This window comes from Staurois parvus, unplaced genomic scaffold, assembly GCF_062004578.1.
Source record: "Staurois parvus isolate SC_StPar_1 unplaced genomic scaffold, SC_StPar_1.0 ptg000564l, whole genome shotgun sequence".
NCBI classification, from domain to species: Eukaryota; Metazoa; Chordata; class Amphibia; order Anura; family Ranidae; genus Staurois; species Staurois parvus.
The window spans coordinates 4397403-4418375 of record NW_028318360.1 but is presented as its reverse complement, the minus strand read 5'-3'; the positions used below and the strand labels follow the sequence as shown (position 1 = coordinate 4418375).

The following is a 20973-nucleotide window of genomic DNA, read 5'->3' as shown; positions in this document are numbered from 1 at the left end:
AGGAGGCACTACAGCACTCAGCGCAGATAGAGGGACCCTGTTGTGTGTTCAGAGTCTGGTGAGCTGTCCCCCTGGAGAGAGTAAGACACACCATTTACACTTTGCATATAGACTGGGACATCCACACCCCACTGCTGGGATCTCACCCATCCGGGGCCCTGTGCAAGCCACAGATCCCTCTGCCTGCTTTGCCCCTCACCACCAGTGTAATTGAGACTGTCTGCCCCGGGGACTGAGACATACTGGGAGATTGCATCCTGCGACTGCCCCTGGTCTTGGGGTGCTTTGTGTTGCGTTTAGACACTGAGGTTGGACCCTCTCAGCCCAGAAACCTAGTGAAATTGGATGTAACCCACACCAGCTGAAACTCCAAAGAAGCCTTCAGCTGCTATTTACTTCATTGTAAGGACTAAACGTGCACCAACTAGAGCTCCACCGTTACAAGGACTAGAGTGGGGGAATCTGGCTTAGTAGCCTTATTAGAGGTACCTCTTTATTGCATTCTGTTCTGACTCTGAGGTGATTTTTGGCTAACGCCCCTCAGAAGCAGAATCATGCACCGGTGTGGGTAATACATTTCATTGATAGAGTATAAGTAAGTTTATTTGTTTGATATCAGTTGTATTCTGCTTAAAGTGCAACTCTGCCATCCGGAGACTCTTGGCTGTGAAGCCCTCTAGTGGCAGACCAAATTTACTGCATTGCATAAAAGAAGAAAAGTAAGTTTTGAAGTTGAAAGGGGAACCCCACCCCTCTACACTGCATTTCATTCTCCATAAAATTGTTCTTGTTTCATTTAACCCTGTGTCAGCAAATTTCTTGGCGGGGTATTTGCTATTCATTACCAGTTGTGCCAGAGGGATTGGGTTTGCTTAGGGTTGGATCTATTGAGCGCAGGACCCATAATATATTCCAGCTTGTCCCAAGGGGCAGTGCTACACATAAAATAAATACTATTGTAGTCTGTTTTTTTTTCCGTCAGTGACGTTCCTCTCTTGGAATGTAAAAGTTCCCAACAGATTCATAGAATGCAGAGGCCTGGCAGAAATTACAGCCCTTCTCTGATCTATCCAAAATGAATGAGTGTTGGGTTTTCTTGTTTTATGAATTGTTATTGAAACCCTCTAGATCAGCCTCTCTCAACCTTTTCACTCCTGAGTAACCCCTGAAGCACTTTTTAGGCTTTGGGAACCCCTGCTAAAACCAGTTCATTGGGGGCATGGGAAAAATGCACTTAACTTTGGTGGTCAGCATTCAGAATTTCCCCCTCATTTAATTATTAGTGTCATCATTAACACTGGGGCCATGTGGCATTGGCCCCAGAACTATGTAGACACTAGCAAATGGGAGATGGGCTGCATTTACAGTTGCAATTCCCTCTGAAGAGCAAACCCAGTCCTTGCATTAAAGTAACAAATGTGCTAGTAATTGTATTGCCCTCTCACCTCCCTGTAAACTTACCTGAATCCTCTCTCGATCCAGCATTGTGCCCTTCTGCAGCGGCTTTGGTCTGTGTTCCTCTCTTCCCGGGACACAGAGACAGCAGTGGGGGCCTTTGGTTCCTGCTACTGTCAATCAAATCCAGTGAGGAGGGAGCAAGATGCAGGAGTGAGCCATGCTATGTTTTGTCAATGGATGCACATGGCCAGGCTCGAATGAGAGCCCAGACTTCTGTCCCTATAGCAAGCGGTTTGCTTTAGGGTCAGACACAGAAGAGGAGAAGAGGACAGCGTCGGCTGGGATCCCAGAAGAGGTGGTTTGGGCTGCTCTCTACAATAGTTAAACAATTAGAACTGTGCCACAGTTTTTCGAAAAAGGCAATAGATGGTGCAGCTGCTATTCTATGGATCTGAAACACCAAATATTATTGTGAACATCGCTACCTACCTCCTATTTGAAATTAGTCTTGCATTATAGACATATTTAAAGTGCATATGTGCATATTAAAACCAACAATACAGGGCATGTACTTCAACACTTAATATCATAAAAATAACCTTTGCAAGTACAAGACAATATATCAACTGTAATCTTAATAAAAATAAAAGTTCAATTAAAAAGTGTTCAAATATATACTGTATATATATATATATATATATATATATATATAGTCCCATATAGAGAAAAGTCCACTGTATATGGGGCACTTTTATATATATATATATATATATATATATATATATATATATATATATATATGATAATAGAACACTTTTTATTGAAACTAAAGTTTTATTAAGATTACAGTTGAAATATTGTCTTATACTTGCAAAGGTGATTTATATGATATAAAGTGTTGTTGGTTGTAATATGCACATTTGCACTTTAATTAGTTTTGCATTATAGACATATTTAATTTCAAATAGGGGGTAGGTAGCACCGTTCTCTACAGTATTACTACACAAAGCAGGGAAGTATAACTTGGTGATAAAACGTGTTTCAGCCATATGTTTTACAGATACCCCCTCCTGTAGTGCGATGGCCTGCCTGATTGCCTACAGATTGAAAGTATTTATCTCATATTATATGGTTTTGGTAAATTTAAGGAAAATTGTACAAGAAGATTGTATAATGTACAGTATGGCTAGCCTTAATACCTGCCTGACTGACTGCCCCTGCTCCACTCCTTTCATTCACTGGATGTCAGTGCTTTCAATCACAGTAGTTCAGCATCACATGTGACATTACGGAGGGTGGTCTGCCTGCAAATTCATTCTGCTTAGGAACATTCACTCTTCCAGACCAACAGCAACCCATCAAGGCATTTTGATATTTGCAGAACTCAGCCCACTGCTTGCATCAAGGCTGAGGGCTCTTGAAATATGTCAGCTCCTAACGTCGCACCTCTGTTTTAGGGGTTGTGGCCATGCTGGAACTCTGGTGCATATGTTTTGGGCTTGCCCTGGTCTTTCTTCAGTCTGGCGTAAAGTTTCGGAGGTAGTCTCAGCCCTAGCGGACTTGCCGGTAAATTTGTCATTGCAAAATTGTTTATTGGGTTCTCCCATTCTGGGGATCCAGATCAACATAATGAGGCTAATTCATACTATCTGCGTCTCTACTCTATGGGCCATTGCTCTTCTTTCGAAGACACCAGCAGTCCCTTTGTCCTCTGTTCTGCATAGAGTTGATATGGTAATGCTCATGGAACATATTCAATATACAGTGCTAGATAAGATGCAGTTATTCAACAGAAAATGGGGTGGTTGGAAGTCATATCGACATTTATTTTTAGAATAACAGGTTACCATAAATTTATTGACATTGAATTTTTGTTGGTTGTGAAACTGTTCAGTATATCCAACTGCCTACCTCACACATGTACTCAAACCCTCTTTTTCTATGTCTCTGTTTTATAAGACAGTTTTTTTCTACTTATGTGTCTTTTTTTTGTTGTATACCATACTTCATGAAGTGGTGCTATTTTTGTTGTTTATCTTCTAATAAAAACGTTTGTAAACAAAAAAGAGGTCAGCTCCTCCTACAAGCCATGAGCTGCCTGCATAGCATAGAGAAGCAAAGAGTCCAGCTCATGGGTTAAAATAAGGTATGTAATAAAAATTGAAAGGTTTTATTTAACATATAATTAGCATGCTGATGAGAGGGGAAAGGAGGAACCAAGTTAGGTAAGGTATAAGCAGATACAACTTCAGCTCTAATTGTTATTGTAGTATCCCATCCGCAGGCAGTTGTAAGGAGTCATGCGTTTTCTTACTATGTAGGCAGTCATGTAAATCTTTCACCAACTACCATTGGTAAAAGGTTATTTGATCTCCTATCACTTGTCACCAGTAACACGTTATGCGATCTCTCATCAACTGCCAATTTTAATGGTTCATTTAACCTCTTTAATCAACTGCCATAACATACCTAACAATATATCCAGCGTGTTTCTGCTTCCCAGTGTACTCACCAATGTCATGTTCCTTGGGCTTGAATACAGAGTACTTGTCATGAAATATATATCGGTCTATTTCAAATGTCTGTGTGACGTCTGTGGTTTCATTGTAGAAGTGTTGTCCCAGGACCACTCTCACCGTTGATTTTCGAGGGCTGTAAAAAGGATAATCAACAGGAAAGTAAAAAAAGTGTTTTTACTCATAGCAAGGAGTCATCTGTGTCATGATATCTCAACTGTGATATGCTGGAATTAAAAATAATGAGTTTAAGAAAAAAAAAAAGACAGGTATTGTTGAAACCAATTCAAACTCAAAAAAGTTTTCATACATGCCAGAGGCAAAATTTGGTGCTGTTGGCAAGTGTGTAAATGTAAAAGATACTACAAGGAAATTAAAGAGGGACTTAACCTTCTCAATCAGCATTAATTTATTTTAATCCTTATGCTGATAACCATAGTAAATAGATAGGTGCGTAGGAAGGTATATTATATTATTTTTTTTACATTTCTTCAGTTGCTTCCTAGTTTCTGACCTAGGGTAAAATGATGTCATAGATCACAGGATTTCTCATGGACATTTTTTTTTCCTCTCATCTGGGTGGGGATTTCTCAGCTAAGCACTGCCTGCATTAGTGATCAGATGGATGCCAGGAAGTAAATGCTACAAGACTCCTCTGTTCTTACTCAAGATGGCTGTGGTTAAAAATGCTAGGGGGTATTTTTCAAAGTGATTTCTCAACAAAAAAAGCATGGAGGCATGGATAGGTACATTTGCTTTGAATAGTATAAATGAATTAAATAGAGTTTTCAGTTTGTGGTGTTCAGATACAAATAATTTCAGCTTTAAAAGGATAAGTTCACCGTTTAACAAAAAATAATAAATGCGCATGTGTTTGCAGGTTAAAAAATCTGCATTTACTATTTTTTGTTTTGGGAGTCTGGAAAGCATTGCACCACAGATCAGCAGATCACTGGTGCCATGCAGGAATCCTGCAGACCTGTCCATGAATCTGTGTGCTCATACCTCGCACAGGCAAGCAGACACACTGACTGGAAGAAGCAATGAACTACCACAGCACTCAACCGCACCGTGGTAGTTCATTGAGAACTACAAGCCGACAGCCACAAATGCTGTTGTTGTAGCTTTCCCATCCACAGAATACTGTGAAAGAATACCTGGCCGGGTGAGCAGAGCCCCCGCATGGTCACGACTTTTTAAAAAAAGGATCGGCGAGGGGGGGCGTACCTTTTGTAACACGTTACACCCTGCATATGGGTGTAACATGTTATGAAAGGTGAACATATCCTTAAACAAGGCGAATCTACAAAATGCCACCTCCTTTAGGTGCCCATGACAAGTGAGTCATGATGGCATAGCTTTCTACAAGGGTAGGACCTAGCATAAAAAAACTGTATTGGGGAAACATTAGGTGTTATGGCATCTCAAACATCTAGATTTCACAAAGGGTGAGCTGCGCAATATGAGACTGTATTGGACTTGACTTCTTTGAAATGGGTGATAAACTGTTCCATTCCAATCTGTCCAAAACTATACTCCACGTTTTGCATCTTTCCCATTCTCCATAACATTTTCCTTCTCTATTAACCCAACATCTGCCGCCTCCAGTGACACAAAGAGATGTCTCACAAGGGGTTTCAGTGGCTTATTCCTGAGGAACCAGCTGAAGTTCGCTAAATGGATGGCTCAGTCATCAACCACCTGCCATTCATCCTTTGGATGAAAAAATTTAAGGAAGCAGAGGGAAAATTGTCCACCAAACAGCATCCAATCAGATGCAGCCACTGTTCATCAGCTGCGGCTGTCAGAATGCAATAGCCACAGTAGAAGATTCCTCCATATGCCCTCTATAATGTGGATGGGGGAATCTGTTTATTGTTTTTGTTCAGCTGCATATTGAATAAAATAGTCTATGAGGTTGATTTGCTAAAACTGGAGAATGCAAAATCTGATGCAGCTCTGCATAGAAACCAATCAGCTTCCAGGTTTTATTGCTAAAGCTTAACTGAACAAGCTGAAGTTAGTAGCTGATTGGCTACCAAGCAGAGTTGAACCAGTTTTTTCACCCCGCAGTTTTAGCAAATCAACCTTTATGTGTGTGTACCCAGCTTTAAGATAAGACATATCGAGTGGGAAAGAAGGTCTTGGGGCAATGCCAAGTAGGGTATTTAAAAAATGTTTTTGTTTGTTAAATGTCCCCCATGGCAGTGCCCCCCATATTCTTTTTGACAATAGTTTAATTATTGGCAAATAAATGACAAAATTTAACAAAAGGATTTGCTCCCTATAGACTTTAGTAGGATAGACAGTTCACATTTGCCAAATCTTCTACAAATTATACCCCAGCAAATTCAGCCATCACTAGGAGTGATGTAAAAAACTGGAAACAAAGAACGCACTGCAGTTTCTATATGGTGTGCTGTCCAACATCCAGATTTCAGTTTTCTAGCACAGTTTAGAATATAAAATGTATTATATAACTAATTGCTCCCAACAATAGCACTGATTTTCTAGCCAGCACACATACAGTTTTGTTGGTTTGCATGTGTAGCACAATTAGCATAGACTGCATACATAAAACTTTGCTCAGTCTTAACAAAAACACAGTCATGAACTAGGACATCGGCAAAATTTGTTCTTTTTTTTGGGGGGGAAGGGGTTTTTCTCTTGTGATCTGTGTCCCATTTAGCAGACTTCCAGTGGAATTATCCCCAGAGATCTCACCAACACTATATAGTATGTGGTATGATAGTTAAAATGTTTGACCTGTAACTCTTGTGGCCCCAAAGCTGTTGGATTAGTAATGAAAATTATATTTTTCCTCTGTAAACAGGGCCATGAAGGGGGGTACTAGCAGTCCTCCTGTATGGGGCCCAGGTAGCTTGGTGAATTGTCTGTGAGCAGGGAGGGTGATCAGCATAGCTGTTGGGCAATTACTAGAACCAACCCCCTGTATGGCTCTCTCTGCAGTAGCTCAAAGCTGGCTTCTTCTCCTCTCCTTCCAGTTGGCTTTCAGCTGCTGCAGAAAAAGCCGTACAGGTGGATCAGATTTGCACACATCACCTTCCCTGTGCACCATATGTCTCCCCCTGCTGCCCAGGCCCCCTGTGAGCCCCCCAACCCCACAGTGCTGCCAGCTTCCCTCCTCTCATTCCCACTGGCAGCTGCAAACACACAATAGGATCCTTCTGGATGGAGAGTAGAGGAATTGTCCGGGATGGGCTTCACCAGAGCACTTAAGGCTAGGTTCACACCTATGCATGTTGCGTTTGACCCGTTTCAGCATTGAGTTTTTGCTCCTGCGTTTTTGCCGCATTGTTTTTCCATATTTTTTTTCTTGTTGCTAGGCAGATTTAAAATGCAAAACGCATCAAAAACGCAATATATGCTTTTCTGCAGTGTTTCCATTGAAGTCTATAGAACCAAAAATGCAACTTTTTGCATTCAAAAATTCCTTACCCTTTCCAAAAAACGCACCAGTTGAAAACTCGGAGATGTGAACATAGGAAATCATGTTAAATGGACTGTACTGCATTTTTGCAAAACGCTGCAGAAAACGCTTAGGTGTGAACCTAGGGTAAAGGCGGAGATGGGGATGGCTAGAAGGCAAGTCCAAGTTGCAGGCCCGTGGATTGCTGCAGTAATTGACAGCAACAAGTAGAGTAATAACAAATAAAAAATGGGAAACATTTTGGGTTGAGATTTTTGAGGCACAAAACCAAAGTATATAAAACTTTTTATTTTTAAAATTTTATTACAAGATTAGTATAAAAAACGTGATTAAAAATAGATGGCTGATATGATGTACATAATACAACACTCATCAAGGCATTTCCACACAGAATCTGAAAACAATTACTGTTACTGTCATCATAAAAATATAATTCCATGTGAGATGACCCAACATGTTTTAATATTATTATTCTTCAGGCATTGGAGTCATACATACTTTATACAGAGAAAGTTGAAATGCATTAAAGCGGAAAATGTACAAAAATAAAAGTCAACAGCTAAAAAAATAATGAAGCTGCTGACTTTTAAAAAACACCTACTCACCTGTCCCTCCATCCCGTGGTGTCCTCCCCGCAGCCCGTTTCACCGGCTGTCTGGTGTTCCCGGCCCCAGCATATTCAGTGTGGGCACCCGGCTGTGACAGCTTGCGGCTTCTGCACATTTTGAATAGTCCTTAGTCCTATAGTCTTCTGGGACCTGTCACATGTCCCAGAAGACTACGGGGAGGGAGGGAGCCAACTTCCACTTCTGATCACCTAGACATCTTTGGGGAGAGGGTACCCAAAATTGACAGGTACCCACTCCCCAAAGATGCCAATTCTTAACGGGGACCAGTCCTTAAAGTGCAACGTTCCCTTTTGGGTGGAGCTGCACTTTAAGTCAGCCTTAATTTAAAAAACAAACATCCATCCCAAAAATGAGGCTCACCAGACTTGCCACCATCCACAGGCAAGAGTGCACATAGCCAGACCATAGGAGACACCTCATAATGTTAACTTTCCTGATAGAGATAACTGCCAACTGTCGCTGCTGAACCGGCTGAATTTCGATCCATGTATGGCCAGCTTTAATCACATAGTTTCTCTACTGATTTTGTAATAAAAACACAAATTTTATATATTTTGGTTACACTTTTACATTTTTGGTTACTGTTGTGTTACACTATTTGATTTGTTATTATTTCTCTGTGACCATCACTTGTTTATTATTGCTTCGTGTCTTTAAGCTGTCTCTTTCTGTCTAAGCTGAGCTCTTTCTCTCACCATACTTGTGTATATCCTTTCCCCTGCCTCTCTCTGTAGTCATTCCACTGTATCCTCCCACCTGCATGCATCTTTCCATGAGGCTTACAACATTAATGTTTTTCTACCTATGAATATTCTCCTTCAAACGGAACATTCAAATGGTTTTCCCCATCTGACTTCCTCAACATGTGACTTAATTCATTGAGTTAAACTGTCTGACCCAATGCAAGAGATAGATTCAATACCATATCATATAGCTGTATACATCACTGGAGATAAAGTTTATGGACTTGTAGTTGAGTCAGAACAGTTACAAACACCTCAGAAGTCCCACCTGCAAATATTTCCCACATTCTATGCAACATTGGAGATTTGGCACTATGCAGCAGGGTTGCCAACTGTCCGTAAATTTACGGACAGTTTGTAAATTTAGAGCAATTTACAACCTGTAAATGTCCAATACAGATGTCAGCTGTCCATAAAAAACCCTCAAAATTCTGAGGGCTGTGCAGTGCCAAAGCTGGCCAAATGGCATTCATCCGTTTACGGTGTGCATGTGCGTTGCAGTGGGCATTTTCACGACATCATTGACGCGCAGCACTCTGTGTGCATAAAACCATACATCATTTCCTAAACTTAAAGTGCAATAGTGTCTCGCTCCACAAAATAATTAATATTGCTAAAATGTCTAAAAATGTATCATACATTGAATTCCACTATTAATGTGATTTAAACCAAAAATACATTATTAAATGAACAAAAATAAATATTATATTAAATAGTTATACTAATAATATATATAATGAATAGTCCCAAAGTCAATTTATCTATTCCAACAAGTGCTTTTTCTTGCAAACGTGCCCTCCAAATTTGAATATCAATATGCGCTCACCTCAATGGAAGCCTAACTTTCGATTAGACAAACTTAGCTTTTTAATAATAGGATTGATCTTCTCTCTGTTAGTGGTATACAAGCTGATTGGATGTAATTCTGTATGCCATCCACCAGGGTTTCCATAATGGTCTCCTCCCTTAGTAAAGATTAGATTGCTTGGATCTTTCCCTCTATTTGCTGCCGGATAAAGATCTATCTTTCCATCTCTCCGTTTCTCCTTATCTCTCCATGGTTTAAATATATGGAAGAAAGAGAAACATAGTGCCTTATCCTTGTAACACCTTTTATTTTCACACAGTATTCTAAACACTCACAATATTGTCAATAAAAACAAGCCTTGTATAAATCCTCCTCTGTGTGTGCTGAACACACAGCCTATACTCGCTTCCATTGAGGTGAGCGCATATTGATATTCGGAGGGCACGTTTGCAAGAAAAAGCACTTGTTGGAATAGATAAATTGACTTTGGGACTATCACTATATATATTATCAGTATACCTATTTAATATATTATTAATTTTTGTTTATTGAATAATGTATATTTGGTTTAATTCACATTAATAGTGGTATTCAATGTATGATCAATTTTTGATTAATTAAGTAATTTTAGCAATATTAATTATTTTGTGGAGCGCGACACTATTGCACTTTAAGTTTTGGATATACATTACACATTATATGAGTGTGTGTATCAATGTCAGCGAACCATAGCATTACAAATTATTTAATTGCACTATCACATTAGATTTTAGTGGCTCACAAGCACTTTATTATTACATACATCATTTCCTGCCATTTGTATTGCATGACTCTCAGTTGAAGGACTGGTACTTGGCCACTCCACTCATTTGCTGCTCGGCATGCTGTTCTGCCCTGCTTGTTCACCATCACCTGCTGCTCTTGGTGCCTTCCCTCTGCCCTGGCCTCCTAAATTAGAGTCCTGCCTGCCAATGCCACTTCTGCAGCCACCGACACCTTCCAGCCCCAGGCCAGCCCAAGGCCCCACAGCCCAGTCCAGAACCAGCCACCACAGCCACACTGTGACCAGGCCACCCGTGCCCAGTGCCCAATGCCCACACAAGTCAGTGTGTATTATTGCAATTTGCAGATTGTGATATCATTGTGTGTAAGTACAAACTACAAGTGCTATGAGTGCAAAATGGTGATTTTTAAATGCAAAATTGTAAACGGTCCACATACTACTAGGGCTATAATAAATGAATGCAATGGATGAATGGAACAGTCTACTCTCTTTAGGGCAATTATGTATACATGCAATTAATACAGCAGTCTACTGGGGTCAAAAATGAATTAATCCAATAGAATTGAGCAGTCTATGGGAGCAAGCAATGACTGCAGTAAAGAAGCACCTACAGCAACAACAATGCTATCATGTTTGGTCTTTTCTCCTTCTCCCTCCCTCCCTCTTTGTGCTGTTAGGTTGGATCTCCCTGGACTCCCAATCACGCCTGCTTTAATGGCCTAAGCCACCACTGCTGTTAACACCTTTTGCCTGCTGCCCTCCTTGGATCAAGTGAACCACACTAAATACAAGGTCCATTGTCTGCCTACAAGCACCGCCTGCTGCAACTCCTCCTGAAGCATTCCCAATGGCTTCAGATAACGGTAATCAAATACCCAATTTGCAGTGGTGTGCTTTGTCAAGAAATTATCTGCTCCAGTGAGTCTCATCTCATGTTTAGTGTTCTCTTTCTTCCGCTTTACGCCATAGGTAGGTTCCTCTCTCCCTGGACTCTCAGTCATGCTGCTTTGACCAGTCTCAGCCTGTTCCACCACTTTTGCCAATGCCTTGACTGCCCACAGCCCCCTTTCCATCACGTGAACTGCCTTCACTACATGCACAAGTACTGTCTACCTACCTGCTGAAATTCCTGTCCTGAAGCAATTTGGCTTCATATAGCTATATCATACAGTAAGGAAATAGACAATTTGTTGCAGTGTGTTTTCTCGATAAATTATCTGCTATAGGCTCAGGTTTGGTTTTCTCCTTCTCCTTCTTTGTGCTGTTAGGTTCTCCTGGACTGACGATCACGCCACTGTTATTGACCAGCCACTGGCACTACCTCCTCCTGCATCTCTTTTATTGGAACTCTGTCTGGTATTATGTCATTTTTGGAAGCCAATGTTTTGTGACTGTCTACATTGTTTATGTGTGTAGAAACTTGTGTGAGAACTGGAAGTATGGGGACCAGGGGCGGACTAACCATTTGGAAACTCGGGCACTGCCCGAGGGCCCAGGATCAGTATGGGGCCCCATGAGATGCCCCTGGTACCTTTTTCATAGGCTTTTTTGAGTTTGGGCAAGGACACAGGGGCCCCATGATCCCCTATTGCCCAGGGGCCCCATGACTTGTCAGTCCGCCCCTGATGGGGACTGTCACTGAGGTCACAGCAATCCGATTAACTATTTTGTTTCTTCCCTATTAAAGTCTACAGTGCACTGAGAAACCAGCTGTATGGCTCTACAGACACCACCACTAGACTAGACAACTAGCTCATCTAACAAAAAGTCTAGGTTCACACCTTTGCGGGTGGTTGCAGGACCCACACCTTTTCCCGCAGCCACAACTGCCCACACAGTGAAACATAGCCAGAGCTGCGGCATGCCACACGCACTGGAAATCACACCCGCACTTGGAACCCGCTGTGGTTCTCGTGCGGGCTGTGATTCCAAAAATTGTGCAGGGACTCTTTCCCTGCATTTCTCACGGCACAGCAGCTCATTCAAATGAATGGGCTCCCATGCCTGGCCTACGCAGCTGTAAATCTATCCTAAGTGATTATCCATCACACCAATACAGCACACACACATTTTGTCTTTGCAGTCTACTGTATAAGGCAAGTGGGCAACACAGACAAACATGATTTGTCTTCTTTTTTTTTTAAGACACCTTTCAAGAGTCCAAACCAATTTTCACACGTGATGCATCTCTAATTGCACCTAATAAGTTTTGAAGAAAAAAAAAATCACAGTTACAGGTGATCAGTTTTCATTAACACCTATAGCTTTCCTTACTAGGCTAGGTCATACAGTTACTGAAGAGGGCCCCACCTGGGCAGGTTTGGCTATAGTTTTCCCAGAGAATTGTGACAAGATTTTTAATGGTTCTCTGATTTCAGTTTAAAATTTTATACCTTTAACAGCCGCTGTTGGTAACACAACAGTTTAGGGTGTTTTAGGTCACAATGTGTGCAGTGCAGTTGCGCTTTACACATGGGACCTATGGAAGGGGCACCACTGGTTTATTTTAACCTGACCTTCATGTAAATGGAGAAATAGGTATTTTGCCTTATGTTATACCTTAAACACATTGAAAATAGCAATGTTTACATTTTTTATATTTTCACTGTTTTGCACTAACAATGGTCATTGTATGTACTTTTTTGAAGTGTCAGTAAATTGCATGATTTGTGCCAGCAAAAAGAATTGGTGCTCTCTCTAAATTTTTGGCATCCCGTCAGTAAATTTCACTTCAGGCGGTTGGCAACACTGCTATGCAGCACAAGTAATTTCACAACTATCTGAATAGTTATTAACAGATAGTTGTAGACAATGCAAAGTTAAGTTTGGTCATTCTAGGCACAACACTCACTTATGTAAGAATACAGTTAGTTTTGGGCACCAATTCACAAAGAGAACATTGGGGAACTGGAGAAAGTACAGAGAAGGGCAACCAAACTGATAAGAGGCATGGAGGAGCTCAGCTATGAGGAAAGATTAGAGGAACTGAATTTATTCTCTCTTGAGAAGAGGAGATTAAGGGGGGATATGATCAACATGTATAAATACATCAGTGGTTCATATAGTGAACTCGGTGTAGAGCTATTCATCCTGAGGTCATCACAGAGGACAAGGGGGCACTCTTTACGTCTGGAGGAAAATAAATGTAATCTCCAAACACGGAAAGGTTTCTTCACAGTGAGAGCTGTGAAAATGTGGAATAGACTCCCTCAAGAGTTGGTTCTGGCCATCTCAGTGGATTGCTTTAAAAAAGTCCTGGATTCTTTCTTGGATACACAGGATATAACTGGATACTAACATTTATAGGTAAAGTTGATCCAGGGAATGCCTCTCTGGGGATCAGGAAGGAATTTTTCCCCTGCAGAAGCAAATTGGATCATGCTTTACTGGGGGTTTTTTGGCCTTCCTCTGGATCAACTGTGGCTATAGGATTATAACTTTTTTTTTTTTTTTTTTTTTTAATGGTTGAACTGGATGGACTTTTGTCCTTTTTCATCCAGACTTACTATGTAACAAAGGCAGGCTTAGGTCTCTGGGGCAGCTAACTTGTGGTGGGTCATGCCACTCTTCTGTGAAGGCAGGCCCTCCTCCAGAGGACTGTGAGCTCTGTCTAAGGACTTGGTGGGGACAATGGTGCAGGTCTGTAGATCTGAGTTTGCCAAGTGTAGAAGATGTAGTGAGCCTTGGTCATGGGGCAGGTAGCATGGGCTCAATAGAGGAAAAGCATAAATACAGAACCTGCGTTAAATATATTTAATATAACTTTAATTGTTACCCTGCCTTTAAAGGTTGCTTATCAGTCAGGTGTCATTCTGGATACTGAAACTCTGTCTCCAGTGCCAACCTTTCAGATTACAAAATGAATGCCGACACTTGATTGTAATGGACAAAATCACTATTTTCTTGCATTTCGGTTTCCAAATCAAAGTCAAAAGTCTGAAAAACTCTATTGAATAGACCTGTGTGGATCAAAATAAATACTGTTATGCTTGTGCTTTGTAACCTATTTTCTATAGTTTTTGAACAAGAAGTCAAGCCACTTAAAGAAAACCTAAAAAAGTATGAATGCAAATACTTGAAGGTTTGCAGAAAAGGTTTGCAGAAAAAGCCATGTCTGTGCCTCAATCAGGGCAGATATCAGAGATTTCAGCTATAGTCACTTTTTAACTTTTCTTGTCTGCACAGTTGGTCTTGTGGAGTTACTTTTAATTAAAAGAGTCATGTATCAGGCATATGTTACAGCAAGTGAAAGGAACATTTCTAGTTGTGTTTAATCTGCTGGCAAATGTCCCCACAACCCCATGAACAATGAGGAGTTCTGCTGATTAGCCTGAACTTCTACAAGAGCGATAAGAGGTGAGCTTTGCAATAAGATGATTGTTAGTCAAGAGGATAAAGTTTGCTCTAAGGCTTGTAATAGCAATGAGCCAAAAAGCATTTAAAGTGAAATAATAAATGAAGCTGCTGTTTCTCATTTTTTGTTAAAGTGACCCAGTGGCAAAAACAATCTTTTCAACAAAAATATTCCCATAAATTTATTTTGTGTGTATGCAGGTACTTACAAGGCAGCACAGTGGCTAAATGATTAGCACTTCCGCCTGGCAGTACTAGGGTTGTTGGTTCAAATCCCAACCACGGCACCAGCTGGCTGGAGTTTGTATGTTCTCCCTGTGCCTGTGTGGGTTTCCTCTGGGTACTCCAGTTTCCTCCGACACTCCAAAGACATGCTGATAGGTTAATTGTATCTTGTTAAAATTGGCCCTAGTATGTGTATGAATGTAAGTTAGGGACCTTAGATTGTATGCCCCTCGAGGGTTACGGACTGATGTGAATGTACAATATATATGTAAAGAGCTGTGTAAATTTACAGTGCTATAAAAGTACCTGAAATAATAATAAATAATACAATGTGGGGCAAAATGATAATTTTTTTTATTTTGACAGACTATGTACCAAGCTAATGTTTATTGCTTAATTATGATTACTTTGAGTTACGTGTATCGTGATTAGCAAGCAGGCTCCCAGGCGGTCAGTAAGGGGTTAACATGGGCTTTGTGTTTTCCCAGGCTTTCGGGGCTCTGCTCTCTATTCTGTGTTGCTATAAAAAGGGGGGAGGCTCTGTTCTGAGAGTTCCTGAGCACATGTAAAGGAGAGCAAGCTGGGCTATGAATTGATGTAGCTGTCACCTCCAAAGAGAGCAACCCCTTTGTGGGCACCCAAGCAGGGCCCCAATGAAGATGAAGTGGATTGTCTGAGCAAACAGACTTTATCACATGGAGATTTATGAACTGGCTGCCTGAGGCTAGGAAGGAAAGAGTCAAGCTGCAGGATTTCTGTGAGAGTTTGGAATTAACTGTATTTGCAAGAGTTCTTCAGTAAACTATTAACCTTCTTAAGAGCCTGGTCTGAAGTTCTTCCTACAAAGGGGTGCATGCAGGGCGTATCACAAATAGGGCTTGTTTAAAAGGGGATGAAGAGGAGATGTAAGAGGGCCACCATGCAAGAATTAACCACTTCCCTTCCTGCCCATGTACATAAACGGCCGGACAGGAGCAGTGCCAAACGGCCCCCGCACTCACTGCCTGTGCGCACTCCCTGGGAGCGCACGGCTTCGCGATCCGGTGCCCGCTGTGTTCGGAGGACACAGTGGAACACTGATCACTGTACAGGACCTCTGTGTGAGGTCCAAGTTCATGTGATCACTGATTGGCCAATCAGTGATCACATAAATAGTAGTAAGCAAGATGTGACTTCCTGGAATCATTGCTTACTACGTGTGAAATCTGTGAATGATCACAGAGTTAACATGGTACAAGGCTATTCCGTTCGAATCCCAGCCACGGCACCACCTGCCTGAAGTTTGCATGTTCTCCCTGTGCCTGCGTGGGTTTCCTTCGGGTACTCCGGTTTCCTCCCACACACCAAAGACATGCAGGTAGGTTAATTGGCTCCTGTCTAAATTGCCCATAGTATGTGTATGTATGAATGTGAGTTAGGGACCTTAGATTGTACACCCCTTGAGGGTTAGGGATTGATGTGAATGTACAATATATATATGTAAAAGCACTGTGTAAATTGACAGCACTATATAAGTACCTGAAATAAATAAATAAATAAATAAATAAATAATTCACAACAGCCTTGTACCATGTGACAAGCTGTGACCAATCACAGCTCTCACAGAATTTCTCAATGGCTGCAAGAATGCAGCCAGAGAGGAGAAATAATTGCTTTTACAGCCTTTATGGGTGTAAAAACAATCAGTGTAAAAAAAGAAAAAATATCTTTATTACCCCCCACAAGTAGTACAGTGTCACTGTACTGCTAGGATGACAGTAAAAAAAAAAAATAATAATAATATGAAAAAATAAAATAAAAATTTTAAAAAAAAATGTTTTTATATTATAATTTTTGGTTATAAACTAATTTGGGTTATTTTTTTTTTTACTAAAAAGATAGCTGAATAAATTTTTGCCAAGATTTATGAAGAAAGATTATTTATTTGCAACATTTTTATAAGAAAAACACTTTTTTTCAAAATGTTTGGACTTTTTCATTTATATAGCAAAATAAATAAAAATCCCATTGGTGAATAAATACCACCAAAATAAAGTTTTATCTGTCTCTGTTAAATGTGCAGGTAAGTTGGTGGGAGATGCAGCTATATTGCCGTTGCAATGGGTAACCAATGAAGTGGTCCAGAAAGACATAGCAGCCAGCCAGGAGAAAGTCTGCTCATTTGGGCCAAGCTTTCTGTCCCACTGGACACGCAGTATAAACTGTATGTAGCCTCAGCTACATAGAGTATACAGCAGTGTTCCAGCAGTGAGACACTTGTAACAAGGGAGGTAGTAGTGGTGGTTGTTTGTCACTTTCAATCATGCTTTCAAATTTACTCATTGGATGCCAAGTCTGGGAAATATGAGAGGCCTACCCCTGGGGTGAGTTCTTTTAGGCTACCCTAGGCACCTTGTACAGGGTCTCTCTCTTTTTTCTTCGCACACATGGGGTACCTTTGCTTTGTGCCATTTTCACTTTGCCCTGGGACAAAGTTGAGGTTGCTGTCAGAGAATACTCGACCTTAAAGCGGGCCTCTACTCGTAGAGATGAACGTACACCACGTACACTTGCACAACAGTTCTCCAGTTACTCTCGGGTCTCCATGCAAATGTACATCTTCCCACTGTAGCTTGCAATTAGGCGGGTCGCGCTGAATGCTGACCACAGCCACATGTCCAGCTTTTCCACTACCAGTCCCGGTAGCAGCATGGAACCCTGCCATGCACATAGCGTGGTCCCCAAACATGCACTTGGCTTTAACTCTTCAACTCCTGTATCTCTGTACAGGATGGAGACCTCTGCAGTGCAGTTTCGGTTGCTAAGGGAAACAGAATGACCTGCATGATCAAGTTGCCAGAAAGAAGCCTTTATAGCATCAATGCCATAAAAAAGCCTGGTTACAATATACCCGACAACACCTTGACAAGCCTCATTGGCGCAGTAAAGGCTTCTTTCCAGAAACTCAACCATGCAGCTCATTTGTCTCCTTGAAACAACCGCACCATCTTTGTCCAGAGCAGCCTGTTTCTTCTGAAGTTACCTGTGGGGTTTTTGTTGTATCCCTAACAATTCTTCTGGCAATTGTGGCTGCAATCTTTCTTGGTCTACCTGACCTTGGTTTGGTTTCCCCAAATTTTCCACTTCTTAAAAAGTGATTGAACAGTACTGACTGGCATATTCAAGGTTTTGGATATCTTTTTATATTCTTTTCCATTTTTATAAAGCTCCATTACGTTTTACACAAGCCTTTTGACAGTTCTTTTCTGCTCCTCGTGGCTTAGTACCTAGCCTGCTCAGTGCATCCACATGAGAGCTATTGAAATCATTGACTATTTATACACAGTCATTAATATTATTATTATTATTATACAGGATTTATATAGCCCCAACAGTTTGCTCAACGCTTTACAATATAAATTAATTGCAATTTAAAAAGCCACAGGTGTGGAAAATTAACCTGTAATTGCCATTTTAACCTGTGTGTGTCACCTTGTGTGTCTGTACCAAGGCCAACCATGGTATGTAAACTTTTGATCAGGGCTATTTGGGTGATTTCTGTTATCATTATGATTTAAAACGGAGCTAGACAACAATGTGATAATAAATGGCTTCATATTATTATTATTAATAATATTATTATACAGTATTTATAAAGCGCCGATAGTTCGCTCAGCGCTGTACATTACAAAGGGGGACAGAACATGTGACAGAACAATACCAATACAATGCAAAACATGAGGGGATCGAGGGCCCTGCTCTTTCGAGCTTACAATCTAGGAGGGAGGGGATGGTGGCACAGGAGGAGATAGCTGTGGGGGATGGAGTGGTAGGAAGAGTGGAGGAGGTCGGCAAGTTAGCAGGGGGTGGGGTAGGCTTCCCTGAAGAGATGGGTTTTCAGGGTGCGCCTAAAGGAGAGGAGAGTAGGTGATAATCTGATGGGTTGGGCCAGGGAGTTCCAGAAGATGGGTGACACCCTGGAGAAGTCCTGGAGGCGGGCAAGGGAGGAGGAGACCAGGGAACTAGAGAGAAGGAGGTCTTGTGAGGAGCGGAGTGTGCGTGCTGGGCGGTACTTGGATATTAGGACAGTGATGTAGTTCGGGGCAGTATGGTGGACAGCTTTGTACGTCAGCGTTAGGATTTTGAATTTAATCCGTTGCGCAATCGGAAGCCAGTGGAGGGATTGGCAGAGGGGGGTGGCGGAGACGGAGCGGTTGATCATATGATCACTATCCTTAAATAAAAGACAGTTCTTTGGCATAATCAGTCATATTTTCAATATCAATGGCAAAATTTCACTATTTCTGCAAGAGTATGCAAACATTTGAGCACAACTGTAGTGTAGGCCCCAAAAGTGCACTTGGCTTTTACTCCTGAACTCCCGTACTTCTGTAAAGGATGGAGACCTCTGCAGTGCAGTTCCGTTCCAGTTGCTAAGGGAGATGGAATGCAGCATAGGGGGTACCGACAACATCGCCCTTGCTGCTAGAGGCAATTCCACTCTACAGATAGGCTGCTCAATCTGTACCTTTGTTGCTCACAGCAACCACATATGTAACTTGCATTAAGGTGACTCTTAGCATGTTAATTCTTCATACTCCATGTGGCAGTGACCCATGCTGTAGACTAAATGCAAAGTTGTGCCAGTTACTTGCATGACATTATTTGCATTGTACCCCATTGAGCAACTTCAGACCAGGCAAAGGGCGAAGTTTCTGCGCTTTTCTGAATAAAGTGTGACATTACAAAGTCCAACAGAACAGTTAATTTTCTAAATCCCTAGTCCCTTCTCCTAACCAGACTAATGTGTTTCTCAGAATACCTACAGAGGTGAGTCTGTGCAGTTTCAACATCCAACAGAGGCAAGTGCTAGAAGTTGGTCTCTTTGGGACGAACCCCAAGTTTTTAGGATGTACAAGATCCCCAGCTCCATCCCCACACCTTTCCCAGGTGATGTTATCTTCGGGATTCCAGAAAGACAGCCAGGGAAGTGAACCAGCCTTCTCTCACAGGGGGTCTTTATGGTACCGGCCACCCACTCTCTCTGACCCGGCCCACTGTCCCAATTAATATTCACAGGCACAGGGGGTCGGACCCAAGAATCTCACCAAAAGACAACGAGAACATTATCCCCTACCCTCCCAGCCAGAATAGCTGCCATCATCCCTAAATTTGAGACCAATAAAGGAAAATCCCCTGTGTGTGGGACTTTACTGGCAGCACCAGTTAAACCAAAAGCAAAAAACTAATAAAACGAAGATCTAATTCTAACCTGCTTACACGCAAACTTCCCATCCCACACCAGGGACAAAATCAAAATTGGCTGATCACTGCTCAGCAATTTTGAGTTAATACTAATTTTCTGAATGAATACAACACTTCCCCCGATTGGTGGAGACAGAGAATAGATGGTGTCATCTCCAACTCAGCCAATCAAAGGAAGCTTTGTATTCATTTGAATTCTATCAGAGAATACAAAGCTGCCTACGAATGGATGAGAGGTGCTCAGCTGGATTCGATTTTGTTCTTGGTGTGGAACAGTGTTGCCAACCTACCAGATTGAAATTCACTGACATGACACCAACATTTTGCTGGCATTTCCAAAAGTTAAAAAAATACAGTTTAATATTTAGGCTACAAACAAGTATGATATGCAATTAACAATGTGATTTAAGGTAGATATTAAGGCAAAAAACATTTTTATTTTATTTTCCATATAGTAAGTAAGTAGCTCAGGGACAGGAACACACTGTAGCAGGCATTTGGATGGTCCTGGCCAGCTATGGACCTGGAACTGCGCATGCGCAGTTCTGAGCCGAGTGTCACAGCCATATTTTTAACTGGCAACCTTTTCCTGTCTCAGGCATTTACTGGCAGTAGAAAATTGCCTGTTTTTTTTTTAATGGCTGCCAGTAAAAATATTGATGGTTGGCAACACTGGTGTGGAAGGTTTGTGTCCCACAGCTGGAACACGGTGGTATATACTGTATGTAGCAGAGGCTACATACAGTTTATACAGCACAGGGGCGGACTGACAACTCATGGGGCCCCGGGCAATAGGGGATCATGGGGCCCCTGTGTCTTTGC

The 20973-nt window shown here is 41.5% G+C and overlaps 1 protein-coding gene across 1 annotated transcript in view; it reads right to left on the bottom strand.

The window, feature by feature from the left end:
* The window catches only part of HGFAC (HGF activator), a 141276-nt gene that overhangs the window by 31064 nt on the left and 89239 nt on the right, over window positions 1-20973 (bottom strand). The window contains exon 11 of the mRNA XM_089691562.1: window positions 3911-4050. Coding sequence (XP_089547688.1) covers window positions 3911-4050 — 140 coding nt within the window. The remainder of the gene's footprint in view (window positions 1-3910; window positions 4051-20973) is intronic.